The sequence below is a fragment of the Neofelis nebulosa genome, chromosome 18 (genome assembly GCF_028018385.1).
Source record: "Neofelis nebulosa isolate mNeoNeb1 chromosome 18, mNeoNeb1.pri, whole genome shotgun sequence".
Lineage (NCBI taxonomy): Eukaryota > Metazoa > Chordata > Mammalia > Carnivora > Felidae > Neofelis > Neofelis nebulosa.
Window position 1 is genome coordinate 18,291,159 of NC_080799.1, and position 21,319 is coordinate 18,312,477.

At 53.3% G+C, this 21,319-nt stretch overlaps 2 protein-coding genes across 3 annotated transcripts; one reads left to right on the forward strand and one right to left on the reverse strand.

Moving 5' to 3' along the window:
• The first annotated feature begins 3,602 nt into the window (after nt 1–3,602).
• Nucleotides 3,603–5,051, forward strand: C18H16orf92 (chromosome 18 C16orf92 homolog). 2 transcript variants are annotated; one of them, XM_058710557.1, is made up of 4 exons: nt 3,609–4,147; nt 4,448–4,606; nt 4,722–4,809; nt 4,937–5,051. In XM_058710557.1, the coding sequence occupies exons 1-4, from the start codon at nt 4,084–4,086 to the stop codon at nt 4,956–4,958; spliced, it is 333 nt and encodes a 110-aa protein (XP_058566540.1). In that variant the 5' UTR covers nt 3,609–4,083; the 3' UTR covers nt 4,959–5,051. The 2 variants fall into 2 exon arrangements, with proteins under 2 accessions (XP_058566539.1, XP_058566540.1); XM_058710556.1 differs by lacking the exon at nt 4,722–4,809 and having other exon boundaries at nt 3,603–4,147; nt 4,448–4,681.
• Nucleotides 5,052–5,164: 113 nt separating this feature from the next.
• Nucleotides 5,165–11,646, reverse strand: TLCD3B (TLC domain containing 3B). Its single transcript, XM_058710555.1, has 5 exons — nt 10,759–11,646; nt 9,768–9,851; nt 6,990–7,224; nt 6,462–6,557; nt 5,165–6,298 (listed from the first exon to the last, which is right to left on the reverse strand). The coding sequence occupies exons 1-5, from the start codon at nt 10,881–10,883 to the stop codon at nt 6,011–6,013; spliced, it is 828 nt and encodes a 275-aa protein (XP_058566538.1). The 5' UTR covers nt 10,884–11,646; the 3' UTR covers nt 5,165–6,010.
• Between the last annotated feature and the right edge of the window lie 9,673 nt (nt 11,647–21,319).

Here is a 21,319-nt window from a genome sequence, read left to right on the forward strand (position 1 = left end):
AATGCACGATTTTTTTTTTTTTAATGAGAGAAAAGCAAAGTCAAACCACACTGAGATAGCACTTAGCACCTACCAGATGACAAAACTCAAAGCATCTGTTAACACACAACGTGTGCAACGCTGTGGGTAAATGGGCACCCCCCTCTGCGGAGGCCATTCTGACGGTGGATACCAAGATGACGAATACACAGACTCTTCCACCCAGAGATCCCACTTCTAGAATTTTATCCTATAGATAAATCCTAGAATTTATCCTCATGCTGGCCCATGAGCAAAACCGTTGGAGTTCAGGATTATTAACCACAGCGCGTTTACAACAGCAAAAGACTGGAAGCAACCTAAGCGTCCACAGGCAGGGGATTCATTCAATCAGGGATGACACAATTTCATACGATGAAATAGTATGCAGCCAGGACAAAGAAAGAGGCCCCTGTGCTTGTACTTGTAGAGTCATCATGCGGTCTCAGGTTAACTTAAAGGTGCAAGGCAGCACGTACAGAATGAGGAGAAGAGAGTTCATATATGTTTGTTTATGTGTGCCTAACTTATCTCTGGAAGGCTGCCCGAGAAAGTGGTAACTACATTGACCTCTGAGATTGCTGCGAGGGAGGTTTGGGCAGGAATAGGAAAGACTTACTTTCCATCCTTTGTACCTTTTGAATTTTATACCGTGAGCATATCCTGCCTATTCAAAAGAATACATTAAAATAATATGTATTTATTTTTTTTTTTTAATTTTTTTTTTTAACGTTTATTTATTTTTGAGACAGAGAGAGACAGAGCATGAATGGGGGAGGGTCAGAGAGAGGGAGACACAGAATTGAAACAGGCTCCGGGCTCTGAGCTGTCAGCACAGGGGCCCGATGCGGGGCTCGAACTCACGGACCGCGAGATCGTGACCTGAGCCGAAGTCGGCGCTCAACCGACTGAGCCACCCAGGCGCCCCAAAATAATATGTATTTAAAGGCAACCATCAGGCTTCCTTCAGGGATGTCCAGGATCAGAGAGGAAGTAGGACTCGGAGACCCTGTCCAGGACCAGAGCCGGCAGGTTTGGAGTGAGGCAGATCTGGGTCTGCGTGAGAGGAGGGGCAAGCTGGACAAGAAGCCAGCGGTCCTGCCTCCTCCACTGTGGCCCCTTTTCACAGCTTAGCTCAGGCCCAGAAGCCCAGCTACACAAAGCCTATTGGAGGAACACAGGGATAAAGCTGGAGCTCAAGCCCATAGCAGGGGAAATGGCAGACAGTGCTGAGCCCCGGCATGTTCACAGGTGGAAAGGTTTTCTTCCATCCATTTAGCCAATAAATATTTATTGAACACCTACTGTATACTCTGGTGACAACTGTGACCAAAATCAATGACCTCTAGCTTCACGGCCTTGTAGGGGAGACGGACAAAGAGACACCTCCAGTGCAGTGAGATTGATGCGGTGACGGGAGATGGTCAAAAGGCCGTGGGAGTTCCCTTCCCAGGGGAAGTGTTTTCTCAGCTGAGACCCGGGAGATAGGAGAAGTCGGCCGGTTCAAGTGCGAGGGCAAGCGTGTCGTAGGCACAGGCGTGTGCAAAGGGTGGCATGTGCCAAGGGAGGGAGGTCGCGGCAAGAGCTGAGGTGGGGAGTGGACAGGGCTGGGCAAGAGCTTTGCAGGTCAGGGTAAGAAGTTCATAATTCACTAGGCATCACAGGAAGCCATTGGAGGGTTTTAAGTGGTGGATCCGAGTGTTCTGGTTTGTTCTCCCTGAGGGAAGAGTGAACAGAAGTCAACCAGTCTATAGGCTGTTGAAATACCAGAGGAGGCATGGGGTTGACAGTGGGCAGCAGCGGAGGGGGAGGGAAGTGGGCAAACTTGAGATTCATGTTGGAAAATTGAGCCAAAAGGTCCTGATGATGGCTTTGTCAGGAGGCGGGGGGGGGGGGGGGGGGGGAGGGAGGAAGGGGTTGAACTGACTCCTGGGTGGGTGTTTGTGTGGAGCAGAGCATCTAGATGAACAATGAGACCGTTCGCAGCGATGGAAAACAGGAGCCAGTTTGTGATAGGAGAACCAAGAACTCCATTTGGGATCTATTGAGTTCGAGATGGTTTTGGACGTACAGAGACATGAAGCAGGAAGTTGGGTAGAGGAGGCTGGAGCCCAGAGGAGAGGACTAGGCTGGAAATATACATTTGTGAGTCACCAGCATATAGATGGTATTTAAAGCCATGAGACTGAATGAGATCACCTAGGGAGAGAGAATATAGACAGAAAGAAGGTCCAAGGCTGAGCTGGCTGGAGAAGGAGGAACCCTGAAAATTGGTGAGGCAGGGACAGGCGCACCCTACTGAGAGACAGAATGGACAGAGGAAGTAACCTTTAGATTTGGCAAGTTAAAGGGTCATTTGTAGACTTTGCAAAAGTGGCCTCAGTGGAGTGGTGGGGACCAAACCAGGTTGGGAGGGGTTGAAGAATACATTAAAGGTGAGGGAGCAGAGACAGCGAGTGTAGACAGCCCTGAGGGGTTGTCCGTCTATACTCTGAGTTCTCGCCCCTGTGATCCCTGAGGGCAGAGACCGTGCCCTGGCGATTTCTATTGAAGCCATACATGGAGCCCAGCACATAGCAGGAGCTCAATACATGTACCTAATGATTGGATGAATAAATGAACGGATAATTCACTGCCTGTGTCTAAAGGGCCTTTCCTGGTAGAGAGGACAGCTGTATCCTTTTGGGGCAATTGAGAAAACTGTAAGATCCATGCCAATGGCCAAAGGCTCTGGATCCCTTCTCCCAACTAAATGAGGGAGGGGATGGGGAGCAGTTGCACACAGGCCTGGGGTGGGAACCCTGCTCCACCCCCCCACTCCTCCCCCCAGCCATCCCCCTGCTCCTCCCATGCCTGTGACTTTGGGGAGAGAAGTGAAGGGGAAACAGTCCCACAGGAGGTCCCATAGATGTTAGTCTGCCTCTCCCCCCCCCCCCCCCCCCCCCATTTTCTTCTCTCTGGGCTTTATGGTTTAGGAAATAGAAGTTGAGCACGGCAAGGACCTCCCAAGACTAAGGGGAGGAGACTAGATGGGTAGACCCTGAGGGCAAGAAAGATGAGGGGTGGGGATCCAGTGGAGGGGGGTGCCTCCAGCGTAGGGCAGAGGACGTCCCAACCCACCACAGACCCATGCCTGGTGTGGGGGTAAGTCCTGGAACTGCCACTGTCAGAGATTGTTGAGCAGGCAATTGTGTAGTCGGAACTGAGGAGACCCTGAAGTGTCCTTGGGCTTGGGTGGGGCGGGACGCATCTGTGACAGACAGGCCCACCTGCCAATCCGAGGGGAGCTAACTCTTAGAGGCTGAGACGGGCCTGCAGGACGGAAAGTGGCTGTTGGGAAGTGACAAATAGAGAAAAGCAGGGACTGGAAATGGGAAATGGGAGGGCCCTTGGGGGAACCCACCCAGAGAGCGGAGCCTGCGAGGGCTCTGTGGGTGACCAAGAGACCCGCGTCGAGATGGGCGGGGGGAGGGGGAGCGGGGGGGTTCCTCTGACAACCCCCGCGCCTGCAGTACCTTTTCCTGCAACACCTGCGGGAAGAGGCGGGAGGAGGGCTTGGAAGGGCTGGAGCCGGGCCCTCCCGGGTGGGAGGGAAACAGACAAACGTGGACGCTGCTGCCACCTAGTGGTAAAAGCCTGCTATTTCTCTTGGCTGCCAACCCCAGGGTCTTCCTCAACCGACCCCTAAGAGATCCCTAGGCCCTTGAATTTGGTGACACAAGGCAAAGGGGAGCGTCCGAGAGAAAGATGCACACCCCTGGGAAGTGTGCATTGCCTAAATTACTTTCTTTGCTCCTCTTTGTCCCGGTTCCCTTTTCTGTATAATGCAGGCAGGCTTGCTGTGATGGGTAAATAAGTCGTCTGTGTTAAGTGGTGGATCCAGGGGTAACTGGAGGTGTTTATCCCTGCCCTCCCTCCAGGAAGAACTGCCTGCCACACACAAATGCACCTCTTCTTCGTCCCAGCTTCCAGTACTTTCTCCCCTCAACCCAGAGTTCCTGATCAGAATGGCTCCAGGCTGTGACATCACAGAGCCCTCACCCCTGTCACAGGAGGAGAGGAGTCATGAGGCTGTGGCTGTGGGCTTGGGTGTGGGTGTGGCTGCTGGGGCTGGGGGCCATAGAAACAGGTGGGAAGCTGTCCCGGGAGCCACGGGAAGGAGAAAGTCTTGGGGGTTAAAGGGCCAATCTGCCCGAGGAGCTGGGTGGCCAAGGCTGGGCCTTCCTCTTGCCCTCCACATTTCTCTCCATCCAGCATGGGCCTTCTCATGGAGAGCTCAGTTGATCCCTGAGAGATTCCTGGAACAAAATCGAGCCCCTCCATAGCCACGCTAAGGCCATGTGGCCTGACAGGGTCCTAGGTTGGCTTCAGCTTCTTGGGGTAGAGGGCATGGGTCTGCTGGATTCTTGAGGTAGACTTTGCTCCCTAGCACCCAGCCCACAGAGGGCCAACACCTTGACCCGGGGAGCAGAGTCTGTGCTCTTCCTGGACAGACCTGACTTCTTTGATTACCCAGACTCAGACCAAGCCAGGCTCCTGGCTGTGGCCCGGTTTATTGGAGAGAAACCCGTCATCTTTGTTAATTCAGGTATGAACCAGCTTGAGACAGCCTCCTTCCTTGCCGGGGTCTGGAGGAGAGCTGCCCTTGGCCCTCCAATTGGAGGTGAGTCCAGGGTCCCCATCTCCCCCTTCTTGTCTAACAGGATACAACTCTGAGTTCTTCTATCACATCCTAGTGGGTGCTCTGGTAGTGGCCTTCCTCTTCCTCCTTTTCCAGTTCTGCACACACATGTAAGCCCCCCCCCCCGGCCCCTTCCGGCCTCCCACCTCACCCCAGCTTTCCTTGGGAGAGGCTGAAGGACCCCAAAGCCTAGGGAGGCAGGATGTGGCTTCCCACTTCTGATCTCATACCCCATAGGAGCTGCCAAAAAGGGGCCTAAGGAGCCAGACAAGGGCCTTGCACTCTGCCCTGAGTGCCCAAACCTGCCCTCCTTTCCCGCTGATGAATAAAAGTCTGTTTTTTTCTTCCCTGACTGCTCGGTAGCCATCCAGGGGGTCCTGCCCCGTCCTGTGGTCATCTGTGCTTTCTGTCCCCAGACCCCCCCACCCTTCCCAGCACCAAAGAACTGGGTGAAGAGGGCCTTGGTGGCGTTCACGCAGATCGTCTTTATTAGCGGTCTGTAAAGCACCTCCCAGGGTCCCCTGACCCCAGACTGGAGGAAGCCTTGAGAGGTCTGTAGCACCAGGGACATGCCAGGGCCCGAGGGCAAGATGTGCAGCCTAATGGGGAAGGGACTGGGTGCCCCTCGCCCGCCCCCGGGATTGCTCAGCACTGGGAAGGTTGGGGGGTAGCAGCCACCTCCCTCCCCCCATCCCTACAAACTAGTATGAATTTGGGCGAATAAATAAAATAAATAAGATTCCTTAGGCTGGTCTTCCCTAGGGAGGAGCAGTGGAGGCAGCTAGCCCCAAGCGAGGCCTGGGGTGGGGGTGGGGAGGATAGTTAGGGTGTCCCCTTCCTCCCAGATGGTGGGGAACCGAGAGGAGTCTGCAGCAGGGGGGCTGGGATGGCTCAGGCCTTGACAGCAGGGCCTCCCCCACATTCTCCGAGTCCTGGTCCCCTTGAGTCAGTCTCCCCACGGCCCTCTAGCCCTCAGTGGATAGGAAGTGATGCCCCCTTCCTCTGATCCTTTGCTCCCCCCCAGAGCCCCAGGGTTGGTGACGGGAGAAGGGGGGCCGCGCAGGAAGGGGCCTGCTACCCTCAGCTCAGGCACTGCTGGGAGAAGAGGTTCCCCCTCCCTGCCTTCCTTTTCACCTGGTCCCTGACCCTCTGCCCCTGAGGGCAGATGTCCCACCCCTCGGCCCCTTCAGAGTCCATCTGTCAGTCCCCGGGGCTGTCAGGGCAAGAGGCCCCTGGCTCCCACCCCCTGCCCAGCGGCCCCAGAGCCCCGTCCCCAAGGGGTGGGATGGGGAGGGTCCCCTGGCCCCACCCTCAGTCCTGGGTCTGACAAGGAGAGGGCGGAGGGGAGCCCCGGGGCCTGAAGAGGCGGCAGGCCCCGCGGCAGATGAGGAAGAACCAGTAGAGCTGGGGGGCCAGCAGCAGCGCGGCGCCCAGGTTGACATGGGCCGGGATGGCGAGGGGCACGGCGAGCAGCGGCAGGCCGGCGTGCCGCCCGTAGGCCCAGTACAGGTAGGGGAAGAGCAGCACCCGGCAGCAGAGAAAGCTGATCAGCATCAGGGCCCCGTTCACCTTGTGCAGCAGAGTGTGCTGCTGCTTGTACTGCGGGCGGGCAGGGGGCAGAGTGAGCGGGGCGAGGGGCTCCACCCTCGGCCCACTGCCCCCACTCAGCCCCCCAGAGCCCTGCCTCCCCCGACCCCAGCCTGCAGCCCCTCCCAGGTTTGCCCTCCCGTGGGGCCCGCTACACCCTCAGGTACCCTCTCACCTGGATGAGGATCTTGCCAAGGCAGACGAAGGGGGTGCTGACCTCAGCCATCAGCAAGCAGCCTAGAAAGAAATCTCCCTTGCCCTGACGCCACACCTGCGAGGAGAGGAAGGAAATAGCTTGGCCTCACCCTGGACTCCCTCCCTGTCTCCTCTTGGCCACTTGCGGAGATGCTTGACCCTGAAAGTCTGAACACGTGCGTATAGCAGCAAAGCTGCGAGCATCACTCACTGTATCCCTCCAACCGTCATCCTGCAGGTGAGATCGCTCACCCTTATATCACAGATGGGGAAACTGAGGCTCAGAGACATGCAGCCACAGGTCCCAAGCACCACGGCTGGGCATGTCCAGCCCAGGCCAGGCTGACCCCACACCCTCACGCTGTTTGGGGCCGGTCTGGTGCTCAGGAAACCCTCTGTGGAGACTCTCCCGAACCTGTCCTGCTATTGAGACCCGGCCGCAGGGCTTCCCCGGTTCCTGCTGGCATGAGCAGGATAGGAGACCCTGGCTTTCTACACCCCGACTCACCACCGACAGCGGGAAGCATACGAGCACCATGACGGCGTGGTGGAGCACCATGAGGAACTCCTTGTGCAGGTAGCCGCGTGCCACGGCCCAGGTGCTGCCTGGGGCTCTGGCCCCCCCTTCGTCCCCTCCGTGCCCCTTGACCTGGTGCTTGTGCCAGTGACAGAGGAACATGGCGTAGATGTCATAGATGAAGTAGGGCACTGCAAATTGCGTGTAGGCAGAGGAAAGCCAGTGTCTGTTGGGCAGAGAGAGAGAGAGAGAGATCAAAGAGGAAAGGAGAGGGACAGAGCAGCCACCAGGTGCCACAGTCAGCACTGGACGTGCCACATGAGTCAGATCTCAAGTGATATTCACAACAACCCTGAGGCGAGAGTGGACTCTCGAGTTACATGACGGAACCCAAGGGTAGAGGGCAAGAAACTGGCCCAAGGTCACACCATCACACCGCTGGTAGAGAGTAGTGTTGGAATTCAAACCCAGACTGTCTGATCTCAGAGCCCACCCATTTTTCATATTCATTCATTCATTCATTCATTCATTCATTCATTCTTCTCTCTCTCTTTCTGCAATATGGTGGGCAAGAAAAGGGAAAAGATACCCAAAGACAGCCACAGACCATAGCGCAGTGTGAGAGTGAGAAAGCAAGTTCCGGCAAGATATGAGAGACGGCTGAGGTTAGGACAAATAACAGAAGAGGCAAGAGCAGTGGAGAGGGATCATAGTGGCTGACATCCATTGACTGCTTATTACAAGCAGGCGCTGTCCTAATAGCTAAAACCTCTCACATACATAAACTTATTCCCTCCCCACAAAAAACTTCATACAAAGTAGGTATGGTTATCACCCCCATTTCACAGACGAGGAAACTGAGAGATTAGGTAACTTGGCCAAGGAATAACCATGAGAGAAGTCTGGTTCCACAGCCTTCGCCTAGAGCCCCACTGTCTCTAGAAGATTCGAGACAGGTGTCACAGACAGGCCTTTGCTAGGGATCTGGTGGTGCTTTCAGTGCCGGTTGGTCTGCCTGAATGTGGTCCAACCTCTTGTTTTTTTCAGGTACAGCCAAGCATTAAGGCGAAAACGCTGAGCGAAAGGAGCCAAGAGCAGAGAAAGTTCTGTGTACTTTGGGAGTAAACAAAAATGAAAAGTGCATGAATGTGCAACATTGCATTTTTCTTCTTGACTCAGCATGTTGGACACTCTCTCTTCAATCCTGTAGCCCTGTGGCAGCTCTGAGGTGGGAGTGGGAGATCAGGGAGGTAGGGCCCAGGGAACTCGCCCAGCAAGGCGGAGGGATGAAAGCAAAGTCAGCCAGAGTGATGCAGAACGAGAGTGGAGACAAAATATGAGGAGCTGCTGAAGGGAGAAGGGGAATGAGGCCTGGGGGGGGCGGGGGGGACGGGGGGCGGTAGCGCAGCGAAGGATGGGGTGAGATGAAAACAGAAAACAGAATGCAAGCCCTGGGCCAGACTGGCCTGGAGGGGGACAGGCAGCCCAAACTGTCCCAAGAGAAGTTACAGTGGGAGTGGCTGGGAGAGCTGGCCCCAGGAGCTGAGTGGCTTGTGGGGAGGGAGGGCCAGGACCCGGAATGCACCTTGAAGAGTTAAGCCCATCCCCACCCTCTCAGCAGTTAGGTGCTCAGAAGTAAGAACAGCTGTTGTCCCCGCATTAACCCTGATCTTGGACAACCACCTGAGGATTAAAGGGGGAGAGACGAGAACAGACCTGAGTTGGGGGAAGGAAATGTAAGAGCCGAAAGGTGACCTCTGTGTGAGGAGGCGAGAGCAGTTTAAGCCTGGGAATCCAGGCTCATCTTAGACCCAGGGGTGGGGAAGAAGCGAGGAGGGCAAGAGGAACCCAAGTCACCAAGATGTGAAGGAAGAGTTAAGCACCCACTGTGCGACAGCCAGAATTGCTCTAGGCATTTGACACACAGCTCAGTTCCTCCTCACGGCAGCGCTTCCCGGAAGGGATGTATCTCACCCCACAGATAAGGGAACTCGTCTGTAGAGAAAGAGGGGCACGCCAGGTCAGGGTCATCCAGACAACGTTCCTGTGGCCCCACAGTCACCAGAGTAGGGGGTCAGGGCCAGAAGTCAGGTGTGGGGGGTCTGCAGCACCCTCCCAGGCAATTCTGCAGCAGCCCCGTGGGTCGCCTGGAGCCGGCCCGTCAGCACCACGGACAGGGCCCCTCTCCTTCCTCTGGCCGCCCCACCTCCTCAGTCCTGGGCTTTTTTGGCAAGCACCGGGCACTGCAGCAGCTACCAGTGCCAAATTCTGGCCTCTTCACCCTTCTCCTCCCCCTCCCCCACTGCCTAACCATTAGTGGCCTTGTCTCTGTCCTCTCTCTCCTCTGGACTGGACACCTGGGTTCTGGGAGGAGGTGAGGGGTGAGCCCAGCATGAGGAGGAAGGCACCCCATGTGGGTGCTGGTTAGAAAAGGGGTCTGAGGGATGTAAGGGTGGGAAGAAGTAGGGAGGGAAGGATACACAGGACCTACTAGTATGAGGGTATGAGAGGCCGGGAAGCCTAGGGGCTGCTTTGACAATCCTTTCTGATCGCCACTCCTTCTCCTCCTAGTTCTGACCTTTAAGGACAGGACAAGGATAAATTTATCCCTGGGTGTTGAGTTGCAGCTAATGCAGCTAACTTGCTCAGTCCCAAGTGAAGGGCTCGGGGACCACTGAATGAGTCCCGTAGAAGACCTGGGGTACTCGGGAGTCACACACACACACAGGCTGCCGGAAACTTGGGCAAAGGCGGTCTCATGGCACTTACTGGTCATCAATGATGTGCTTGCAGGAGGTGGAGACGATGTAGCCAGCTGTGGAGGCCATGACGGCTTGGACAGAGGACACTAGCCTAGGGCGAAAGAGGGAGCCGCGGTAGACAAAGGAGACGCAGATCTCAGTTTCTCCTCTTTACTGTCCACTTACTGCACTTCGGACTCGGGTCACCTCTCGGGCCACTCTCTGCCCATCTCTGCCTGAGGCTGGCTTGCCCAGGGCTTCCCCCAGCCTCAGGCTAGGGGACTTGCCCAGCTGCTACTCCTCAGTCCACCCAACTCCTCACTGCCATCTTCCTTCCCTCAGTTGTGGACACTGAGTCGCCCTCTTCTCGTGACCAGGGAGGTCATCTTGAGGTGAGACGGTGCTGATAACAAGGTATCTTCCCAGGGAGAAGCAGGAAAGGGACAGCACTGGATGGCAAGGGGGAGCCCTGGGCCTGTTCTTGCAACATTCAGCCACCCAGTCATGCCACTCATCACCTGGCCCCTCAGTGACCTCAAGTTCCCCCTGGCCACTTTCCCACTCACTCTTTGACTGCCCCCGTGCTCCCCTCCTCAACTCTGGCCCTTATTCTGGGGTTGTACTGAGTTGAACCATTCACTACTCTGTCCCTTGTGCCCTCAAACATATGCCCTGAACAATAAATACACAGCTCTCTGCCCCTTGCCTTATTCCCTAATATCTTAGAGGAATGTTTCAGTCACACGCTGGCCCTGTTTTGGAGGCTGGGAGGGTGAATGGGGGAAAGGAAGGAAAAGCAGTCTGGATACTAGTAGACCAGATGGCTGGGTTTGGACGAGGTCTCCTGGGACGGCAAGTAAGGCAGTGAGGGAGGAAGGAAGCTTGGAGATAAAGCCCACCAATCACTTCAGGAACCCCCAATCCCCCATGAGCCAAGGGTCCAGGGAAGGATGGGATCCCTTCCACCCCCATAATGCTTGAGGAGGGGAGAGGGGCTGAGACGAAGGGAGGCAGTTTACCTGGCTGAGACAATGACCGCGTCGGCCTCCTCCCAGCGCAGCTGGGGCAGCCGCTGGAGCGTGTTCTTGGAGAGGAGGAAGAGACCGGGGAACACCACCCCCCCAGCCACCATTGGGGTCAGCATGGTGGCTCAGGCCTCAGGCAGGGAAGCGAGAGGCCGTGAGGGGGCAGGGAGGCCGAGCTGAAGGGAGTTCGAGGTGGAGAAGGGACACCAAACCAGGGAAGGAGAGAGAAAAAGAAAAAGGGGCACAAAGGGGACAGGGCGGGGACGGGATGGGGCAGGCGAGTCAGACCAGAGGAAGGGAGAATGGGAGTTAGATGAGACTGGGGAAATGGGGAGAGGCTGGGGAGAGGGAGGATCTGGGAAAGGGAGCGGGAGGAAGCTGGCCAGAGGGCTGGAAGCGAGACAGGAGGAGAGGACTTGGTCAGAGGACAGAGAGGGAGAGGGTACCGGAGGAGGAGGATGCGGGTGGGGGAGGGGAGGGAGAGAAGAGGCAGGTGGGGAGGGGGGGCTTACGTGGAGAGGCTGGGAGGACCCGAGAAGGCGGGGTGGGACTGTGGTGCCAGCCCTGAGAGGGAGGGAGAGGGAGGGAGGGAGGGAGGTGGGAGGGAGGGAGACAGAGGAGTGGCCGGGCAAGTGGTCAGCGGTCAGCACTGCTCTCCCGCCTCTCGCTGCTGCCACGGTCCCCGCTGCCCGGCCCCGGAGGCTGCACGGGGCATTATAGAGAGTTCGTGCCCAGCCCCCTGCCCCCTCGGAGGGGAGGGGGAGGGGGAGGGGGAGTCACCAGCTTGGGGAGGGCGGGGGAGGGGTGGGGAATGATGGCACCGACCAGACACCAAGAAACCGGACCTGCAGCGCGTCTCCCATGCAGCTCTGAGCCACAGCAGCGGCTGCGACAGAGATGGGGGGAGCAGAGAAAGAGGGAGGGGGAGGCCCTTAAAGAGACAGCAGCTGTGGCGCAGGGGGCTGCTGGGGACAAGGGCCAGGGGAGGGTCAGCTCTCCTCTTGGGGAGGAAGGTGGCCCTGGGCTCCCTGGCTAGCTGGGAGGGGGCTCTGAGCCGTCAGATGGGGGCTCGACCCTGTTTCCCACCAGTACATTTGCAAATGCCTACCATTTCTTCCGCTGCCAATGCCTCCCGACACTTGTCCCTCAGTGACCTGCTGGGGTCCCAGTTTAGGGGTGTCCCTCCAGCAAAGAGAAAAAGAGGATTCCCTGGAGGAGGGAGCAAGACAAAGTGGTGCATCTTGCTGTCTCTGAAGGATGAGTTTAAGGATGCATGGGAATAAAAACACCTCAACACAGCATCCTTTCAGGCTCTGAGACCCCCCCCCCCCAACACACACATCCTTCATTCCAATGGGAAGAAGAAAATTCTAGGTATACATGAGGTGTCTCCTGACTGCTGCAAGACTGCCCTGTAATCTTGTCTAACTATCGTAATAGCACCGAGGTGACAGCACTTGTCCCCTTTTTACAGGTCAAGAAATGGTCCTGAAGCCTTCAGTGGCCCTCCCCAAGGTCCCATAGCTAAGAAGAGGCAGGAACCTTCTCGTGCTGGATGTCAGAGTGGCTGCAGGGTTTGAAGAAGAACACCTGCCTCTCTGAAAACCCACCTGGAGCACAAGGACGCCCTGCCCCTGTCCTTCAGGCTGCCTGGCCTCTCCTGGCCTCCCCTAAGCACTAGTCACTTTGCTTTTTCTTCAGGTTTATCATCTTCCTGGCTCTCCTTTGTCTGCGACTTCACAGAACAGCCCAGTTTCCCAGAAAAGGACCTCAAGGATTAGCTGGTTCGAACCCCTCATTCAAGCACAAGGAAATCAAGGCCCAGCGATTTGTGTGTCCAAAGCCCAGCTGGAAACCTCTGAGCGGCTTCTCACCCTTTCGTGCTGCCTTCCTGGAAGTTGGCCTTCCTGGCCTGCACCCAACTGTCCTACGGACTTCTGCATGATGTGGGGCCTGTACCCACACCATACTTTCGTTTCCAGGCCTGCCCTAAGGTGCACCTCAATTAGCAGCCCTACGATTTGCTTTTGCCTGTCCTCAGGCCATTCCATTTCCTCCCCAAAAGAGAGGCAAAGGGCTGGATTTGCAATTTTATGCTGCCCTCTAGTGGCACGAGGAAGGAACAGATCCTGAGAGGTCTCTGGCCTTAGGCAGAAGTTGGGGACAATTTAGAGACAATAGTAGACCCAGTTTCCTGACTCCAGGGCTTCCCTTCAGGGGGAAAAGAACCCAACTTTTTTTTTAAGTTTATTTATCTTGAGAGAGAGAAAGAGAGCAGGGGGAGGGTCAGAGAGAGGGGAAGAGAGATTCCTAAGCAGGCTCAGCACTATCAGCGCAGAGACTGATGTGGGGCTCCATCCCATGAACTGCGAGATCATGACCTGAGCTGAAATCAAGGGTCGGAGGCTTAACCGACTGAGCCACCCAGATGCCCCAGAACCCAACTTCTTGAGTGTTCACTGTGTGCTGGGCATGAGGCAAGGTGATTTATGTTCATTCTTATTTAATCTCCCAAGATGGTAATATATGTTTGATAGACAAGAAACAGGTTTAGAGATTTAAGAAACAAAAGACAAAAAAAAACTTGAGCAAGATAACACAGCTACGAAAACTGGCAAAACTGGATAGCTCCAAAGGCAAAGAGTAAAGCCACTGAGTCTGGGGGAGGATGGGCACCATCCTGGGAGATGGTAGGGCACCATAACTACTGGATTGAGGACAACAAACTTGGCCAAGTTATGGCTTCTCTGCAGATGACATGAATTACAGCAGGCAGAGACACTTTTCTGTCCTCCAAGAATTCGCCTAGACACCCAAGTGAATTCTGCCTTCTGCCTGCTCTCTCTCCTACCTAAGTTTCCATGATAGGTCACATGTACATTAAGCTGTGTCAAACAGGTCATAAATTTGCAGTGTAAGGGCCCCAATCCAGCCCACAGGTATGCTTTGTTCGGCTAGTATAGAGTTGCCAATACAGAATTTTCTGAAATTCCAAGTTATGTGTCAGTGTTTGAAAATTAGGAGATTTCCCACCAAAGCTCAACTTCCTTTAGGAAAGAATCCAAAGGCCAGACAACATGGAGCCCACGTTCTAGGTCCATACTATCTGGCTGGAGCTGAGCAGCCGCTGCCCCATTTGATGAGCTCACCAGTCCTCACGGAGCCTGTGGCCTTTGTGTGACTTGCAGGAGTCTCAGCCCCGACTTCGGAGATATGAACTCAACCGACTCAACTCAACCCAACATCTCCACAAGGACTGGATGGTGGGTGTTCTTAGTAAGCCCGTTTACAAGTGAGGGCTCTGAAGTTCAGAGAGGTGAAATGACTTGCAAAAGATCCCAGAGCCAGTTTTTTGTTTTTGTTTTTTTTGATTCTTCATCTCCCCTGGTGCGCGTGCACGCGCTCACACACACGCACACGCACGCACACGCACGTGCGCACGCGCGCATACTCGGCTTCTGCTCTCACCACTGACTCTTCCTGAAAGCAGGGGATCAGCTCCACCAGCCCTGGCCCCAGGAAGGATGCCCTCACTCTGTCCTCTTACTTGGACGCCACCAAAACAGCCTCTGGTCTCTCCATCCGCAGGTGGGAGTAGTTCTGCAGGCCCCAGCAGAGGACAGTGAAGCTCAGTGGGAAGAAAATGCAGCCCAGTACAAAGAGCAGGGGCATGCCTGTGGAGGAGAGGGGTAGAGAAGGTGAGAAAAGTGACCATGAGAACGCCTCAGCACGGTCGGTGTCCCTCAGCCCCAGACACCCCTTTCACCCCAATACCTCAACAGCCCATGGGATCCACCCAGCCGTAAGCACCAAAAACCACCAGGCATCCCTCTTCCCTAATCTCTTCGGGACCTTTACTGCTCTTTAAATGTCCCTCATCCAGGGCAATTGGACATCCTTTTTTCTTTCTTTCTTTCTTTCTTTCTTTCTTTCTTTCTTTCTTTCTTTCTTTCTTTCTTTCTTTCTTTCTTTCTTTTTTTTATCAACCTGTTCCAACAATTTCAAGCAGTTTCCCTGTCACCCTCGAAGCTGGTGCTATACCTCCCAGTCCATCTCACACCTTAAAATTTCTTCTCTTCATCCTCAACCCTAAGGATGTGCCTGCTCTTTCTTAACTCTACCCCGTCCCATCTTCTGCCCCATCCCCAAGCTCTTCGGGTCACCTCTCCCTTCTCCTAGGTCCTCACCTCTGAGGGGACGAGGTGGAGGCTACGGACGAAGGCTGATGGTCCTCATCAGCTCCCGGAATTCAGAAAAAGGAAAGAGGGTGTTCACATCGTAAAGATATTGGAATTTTAAAACTAACCTTTTTTTAAAAAAAGAAAGAAAGAGGAAAGCCAAAGCATTATCCCATTGACAAAGGGAAAAAAAATCAAGAAACAACAGAATCCCTGAAAACAGACGTATTTACATATATGTTATTTTTGTCTGGAAAAGCCTCCCCTCCTGTCCACTCCAGGGAGTGGAGGGGTGGAGAAAGCCCAGGGGGGATGCAGGGAGTTGGGACCGCCATCCTGCATCCCTTAGGCAGCAGTGAGGGGACCTTCTTTTAGGATACAAGGCAAGTGTCAAACTGCAAGGGCACGAGGCTGAGGCGGCTCTGCTCTGGGGAGGCAGTTGCAGAGGGCGGGAACTTCCCTCCCATTGGTGGACTGGTGGGAGGTTTAGACCATGCTATCCTCCCATTGGCCCACTCTTGACACCTGTGCCCTATCATCTGCTTGCTGGCAGCGGGCGGACTGTGGGGCCTTCTAATGCAGAATTGACCAATTAGAACTGGTCATGGCTCAGTGGACAGCTACATTTCCCCCAGAGCTAAAAGAGGAGTAAGGAAAGGGGAGGGAGAAGATAACACCCTAAGTAGTCGTGGCTTTAAAAGGCAGTACAGTATAGGATAAGAGTTAAGATGGCAATTTCTAGGCTGGGACCATCTGGGCTTCACATTCAGGCTCCGTGTATAATAAAAGAAACATACTGTATGGCTCCACTTGGATGAAATTCAAAACAGGCAGGATATCTTCAGTGAAAAATCAGAACAGCACTTAACTTGGTGGGAGGTATTGATGAGAGGGGACCCCAGCGAGCCTTCTGAGAGATTAGGAATACCCTTATGTTGATCACGAGTGTATACATGGATAAACATGTCCAAGGCATACCCTTAAAATGGTGTGCGCTTTATTTAAATTAAGCTGGAATTTTATTTTATTTTATTTTATTTTATTTTATTTTATTTTATTTTTTTATTTTGAGAGAGTGCGTGCAAGCACGTGTGAGAGGGAGAGGAGTAGAGGGAGAGAGAGAGAGAGAGAGAGGGAGAAAGAGAGAGAGAATCCCAAGCAGTCTCCCCAAGCAGTCTCCCTGACTCGGGGCTTGATCCCATACCCCTGGGATTATGACCTGAGCTGAAATCAAGAGTTCCACGCTTAACTGACCAAGCCACCCAGTCGTCCCTGGAATTTTAAAAATGCTAAACAAATTTAGGCTCTCCTATTCCCTGAATGATTGTGGGTCAATTTCTGTGGGTCAATTCTTCATTTGTGGGATAATAATAATTCCAGTTTGTTAAATGCTACTTATATGGCATTTACTATGGGCCAGACACTGATCTGGGCGCTTAAAAATATCAACTCATTTCCTCATTAACAAAGGAACAGCTTTATGAGTTGTTTTCTATTGTGTCTACTTTACAGAGGCACAGACAGGTTTGGTACCTTGTCCAAAGTTACACAGGACGTGAACAAAGTAGGATTTTAAAAATCTTATTTTCTGAATGCATTGGTCTCTATAATGTTAAGCAGATATAGAAAACCCATAAACTCATTTTCCTAAAGGAACTGCAAGATTAAAAAAAAAATAACTTGGACATGCCAGTCACAGTTTCAGAACTTATCTCTGTTAATGGTTCTTGCTTCCTTAGCTACTCCGTCGGCAGAGTGTACAACTCCTGATCTGGGGGTTGTAAATTCGAGCTCCACCGTGGGTGTAGAGATTACTTAAAAATAAAACCCTTTAAAAAAAAAAAGAGTTAAGAATTTATTTTTTATTTTTTATTTATTTATTTATTTATTTTTGCCCTCAAGAACCTATTGCTGTCCCCTTGGGGGCGATATTCCCCCTGTTGAAATGCATTAGGGCCATCACACCAACTTGTGTTCTGAGCCACCTTTACACACACCATCTCAACATCAGTGAAATAGTATTAGTCTAATTGCACACCTGAATACTGCGAGAAGTTATATTAATTATCGAAGTTTGAAATGGCTGGTAAGTGGATGGGGAATCCAGAGACCTGCGGAGATCCTAGCTTAGCCACTTAATTATCTTCTCCAAAACTTTGCTTCCTCACATGGAAAATGGTGGGGTCGGTGCAAAGAAATGTTGTCTAAACCTCGGGATTTTGTCTGTCTGTTTGTTTTTGCCCAATTTAACCTAACAGCAAACATTTACACAGCCTACATATCAGGCACCCATCGGTGCCCTTTACATACACTAATATAATCCTTACAATAGCATAAGGAGGAGATGCCATTATCATTTCCCTTTACAGAGGAGGGAGTTGAGGCACAGAGAGGTTGCAAGACTTGCTCAAGGTCACATCGGCAGTTAAGTGGCATAGCTGGGATTTGAACCTAGTTAGTCTAATTTCCAGAGTACCTGCTTTTAACCACGTACTTTAAAGGGAAACGTCTTCTCACTACCGAAAATAGAAAACCAGTATCACTTGTAAATAGAAGGTAACAAAAAATAAATGAAATGGGAAAAAAAAAAACAAAAAACCCAAACTCGTTCTAACCTTCTAGCTCGATATTTTCACCTGCTCGGAATTCTGAGCCGGAGGCCTACCCTCTCTCTCTGTTAAAGACAAGACATGGCAAGATAAGCACGGAGAGAGAGGTGTTAAAGGGCTTCTGGCAGCAAAATGAGACTTGCTCCTGGAATAATCAGAAGCGTTGAAAAGGAGTTGGAAAGAGAAGAGCTCGCGCGCTCGCTCTCTTGCCGATGGGTGTAGCGTGGGAAATAAACCCGAGATGGGACGCATTCCACACACCGTGGTCCTTCGCCTGGGCCTTCTAGGAGTGCCTGAACTTCCCGGAGGAGGACAGCGCTGGCCAGTTCCGCGCAGGGGTGCGGCCCCTGCCCACGCGCCTCGGACAGCGGACAGCGCCTGCGGAGAGGGACCCGCTCTCCCGGCCCAGCGTGCTTCCTCAGGTGAGTCTCTCGCCCCCACGCGGTCCTCACACACCTGTCACACAATTCACCCGGGGCCTGGAGTTTACCGTTTCCTGCTACTTCAGGCTCCCTCGACGGCCCTGGGAGGTGTGCAGGTGTGATATCATCGAAGGCTGTGAATAAGTAAACAATAAGCAGCCAGAAGTGGCCTGTTTCCCACATGATACCCAGGGAAGGGTCCAATTCCCCCTACCCGTGCTCTGGAAAGAGTCCCGCCCAGCGGGCCAGAACATTTATTATTTAGTGTTTTTATTGTACCTGTCCCAGGCTAGGTACTGCTCTGAGCAAGTCCAGCCCCCCCCTTTATCTGTGCAATAGAAAAAGCTGAGGGGCACAACAGGTGCATTGGGAGTGAGAAAACCAAGAGTCTAGCCAGGCTTTTTTTTTTTTTTTTTTTTTTCCTCCCATAGATGGGTTGTGTGACCTTGGTCAAGTGTCAGAACCTCTCTGAGCCTCAGTTGTACACACACAAAGTCCCATTCCCCGGGCTCAAATCCTAGTTCTGTCACTCAGTCGCCAGGAGAAGTTGTGCAAGCGACTCATCTCCTCTTAGGATGAGGACAGGGCCAGGAGCAGGGCTGCTAGGATTAGGGCATGAGAAGGGTCTAAAGCACAGTTCCTATGTGGTGCCTTGTAAGTACTGTGATATTCATTCCTAGTTGTTCCAGTTATATATTTTTAAATTCTTTTTTTAATGTTTATTTTTGAGAGACGGGGGGAGGGGAGGGGCAGAGAGAGAGGGAGACAGAGAATCCCGAGCAGGCTCTGTGCTGTCAGCACAGAACTGGATGCGGGGCTTGAACTCACGAACTGTGAGATCATGACCTGAGCCAGAATCAGGGTTCGGAGGCCTAACTGACTGAGCCACTCAGGCACCCCTCATGAGCCCTTCTTCTATGCCAGGAAGCCTACATACCTTTCCTTCAACCATCACAAACCCTCTGAGGCTGTTAGGTGATCCCTGCTTTCCAGATGAGGAAGACTGAGGCACAATGAGGTCGGCTGACTTGCCCAGGGTCACTGAGACACACGGTGGCAGACCTAGAATTCAAACCTAGATCTCGCCTGGCCTAAAATTCTTTCCCAACCAGGTCAGGATTCTTTTCTATCTCTACAATGGAAATAATGATTGCTGCCACTCAGGTCTGCTGTTAGGATTCAGGAAGATAAAGTCTGGGAAGAGGCCTTGATTAATGCTTGCTCTCGCTCTGGTTACCTCAACTTCTTATTCCCCCAGGGTAACTACTTGAGCAAAGGCCTTCAATTTTCCTGAGAAGGAGGCTGAGGACCTCCTCTTAGTCTCTGGGAGGCAATATTGTCTGATGTCCATAGGAGGGGCTGAAAGTCCAAGATCAAAATCAGAGCTGCCAGATTCCGTTCCCACGCCCGAACCCAGGCCCGCGCAGGCTTCCTTCATCTCCTGGGTGTTCAGTGGGTCTCAGGTCTCCCGCCCAGCCCATGACGACTGAGAGTACATCGTCTTTTTGTCTCCTTCCCAGGGGCAGAGCAAAACTCCATGTGATCATATCTGACACCCCCAGCTTTGAACTTCAGGGAGAAGGAGACCTTATGGCTATTTGACTATTCTGAAGTCATTTTCTCCCTGCCTCCAGTAGGGAGGGCAGAGGTGGCCTTGGCAGAGTGGGGTGCCTACATCACCCATCTTATTGGTTGGTCTTATGGCGAGCAGGCCCGGTGCACTGTCCACCATCCTGCATAATGTATGAGCCCCCGGTAGGAACAGAATATCATCAGCAGTGAGTCTGACCACTGCAGGCCATGGACGTGTCCAGAGGCCTTGCCAAGGCTGACGTCTCCCTTGGCAGGAAATGAACAGAGGGCGGGAGTGGGTGTCACCTGAGACCTTTCCTGGGGCTGGGGTGGGGACTGGCCTCATCTTGGGCCTTGGGGTTTTGCAAAGAAGATGGGGCAGACAAGAAGACAGTCCCAAGAAGGCAATCTGCCCCTGACTTAGAATCAGCAATGTGACATTGGGGACAGCTAGCCCCCTGTCTTCTGGGCTTGAAGCTCCCACTGAGAGGGCGGGGTGGGGGGCAGGGGGGCGGTGCTGGGCGGGAATCTGTCAGTGTGGTTGAAGGTGAGAAGGGAGATCTGGGAACCAGGGACACAGACCCTGGTGATTTCTGTGGCTGCCTTGTGGTGCAGGAGATCCCCAGGGGCAGCAGTGTGGCAAGGTACTTCGGGGTGGACAACATGGACAAAAGTAGGGACACGGTGGCACTGCTTTCAGGGGAACATGCCCAGATACAGTAATCATGGAGGAAGTCTGTGGCCTCCATGGGGGAGGCGTGCTTCCGTGAGTGTGCACGAGCGCAAGCATTGTTTGCGTAGAACCAGAAAGGTCAGGAATGAAACGTGGGAGGCCCGAGAGGCTTGAGAGCCAAAGGAGGTAGGGCATCTGGATAACAACACTTCATTGGTGGATGGCATTGGATTTGATTCATTCATAGAGTCAGTGAGTACTCACTCGAGGCCCCCAAGACCACAGTAACTGCCAGGGCTTGGGATATGGGGATGAATCAGACCCAGGCACTCGCCATCTAACCGGGGAGCAAAGTGGAGAATTCAAATTGCTTGTCATCAGTGCTGGGACAGCGGTGCATATATGGTGCCATAAGCAGCCACCTCCCCGTGAGGTTGGCAGGAAGACCTCCCTGAGGCAGAGGCTGGAAGGATGAGGGAACTCTTCAGAGGGAAACAGGGGAAGGGTGTTCTAGGCAGAGGGAACAGCATCTGCAAATGTGTGGAGCTGTGAGACCCTCTGCACTGGTTCAGGAAACTTGAACAGGTCCTACGGTAGAAATTTGGAAGAATGATTATATATTGTTATTTAGTTATGGTTTTACAGATTATCTGATTCCCCTCCCCTAGTAGAATGTAAGCAACATGAGGGCAGGAAATTTGTCAGCTTTATTCTCTGCTAGAGTCCCAGAACCTAGATATGCTGTGAATGAACAAACGGAAGACAAAAGGGGCCCAGAGTGGATGATGTTGTCAGCTAAGCACTTGGGCTTTATCCTGGAGTCGGCTGGGGAGCCTCCGGAGGTTTAAAATAGAAAAGGGACATGGTCTGGGGTGCCTGGGTGTCTCAGTCAGTTAAGCGTCCAACTCTTGATTTCCCTGCAGGTCAAGATCTCACCGCTCATGAGTTTGAGCCACGCATCAGGCTCTCTGTTGTTAGCACGGAGCCCGGCTGGGATCCTGTCCCCTCTCTCTTTGTCCCTCCTCCACTCATTCTCTCTCTCCCTCTTTCTCAGAATAAATAAATAAACTTAAAAAAAAGGGACAAAAGACCTTTTTTATT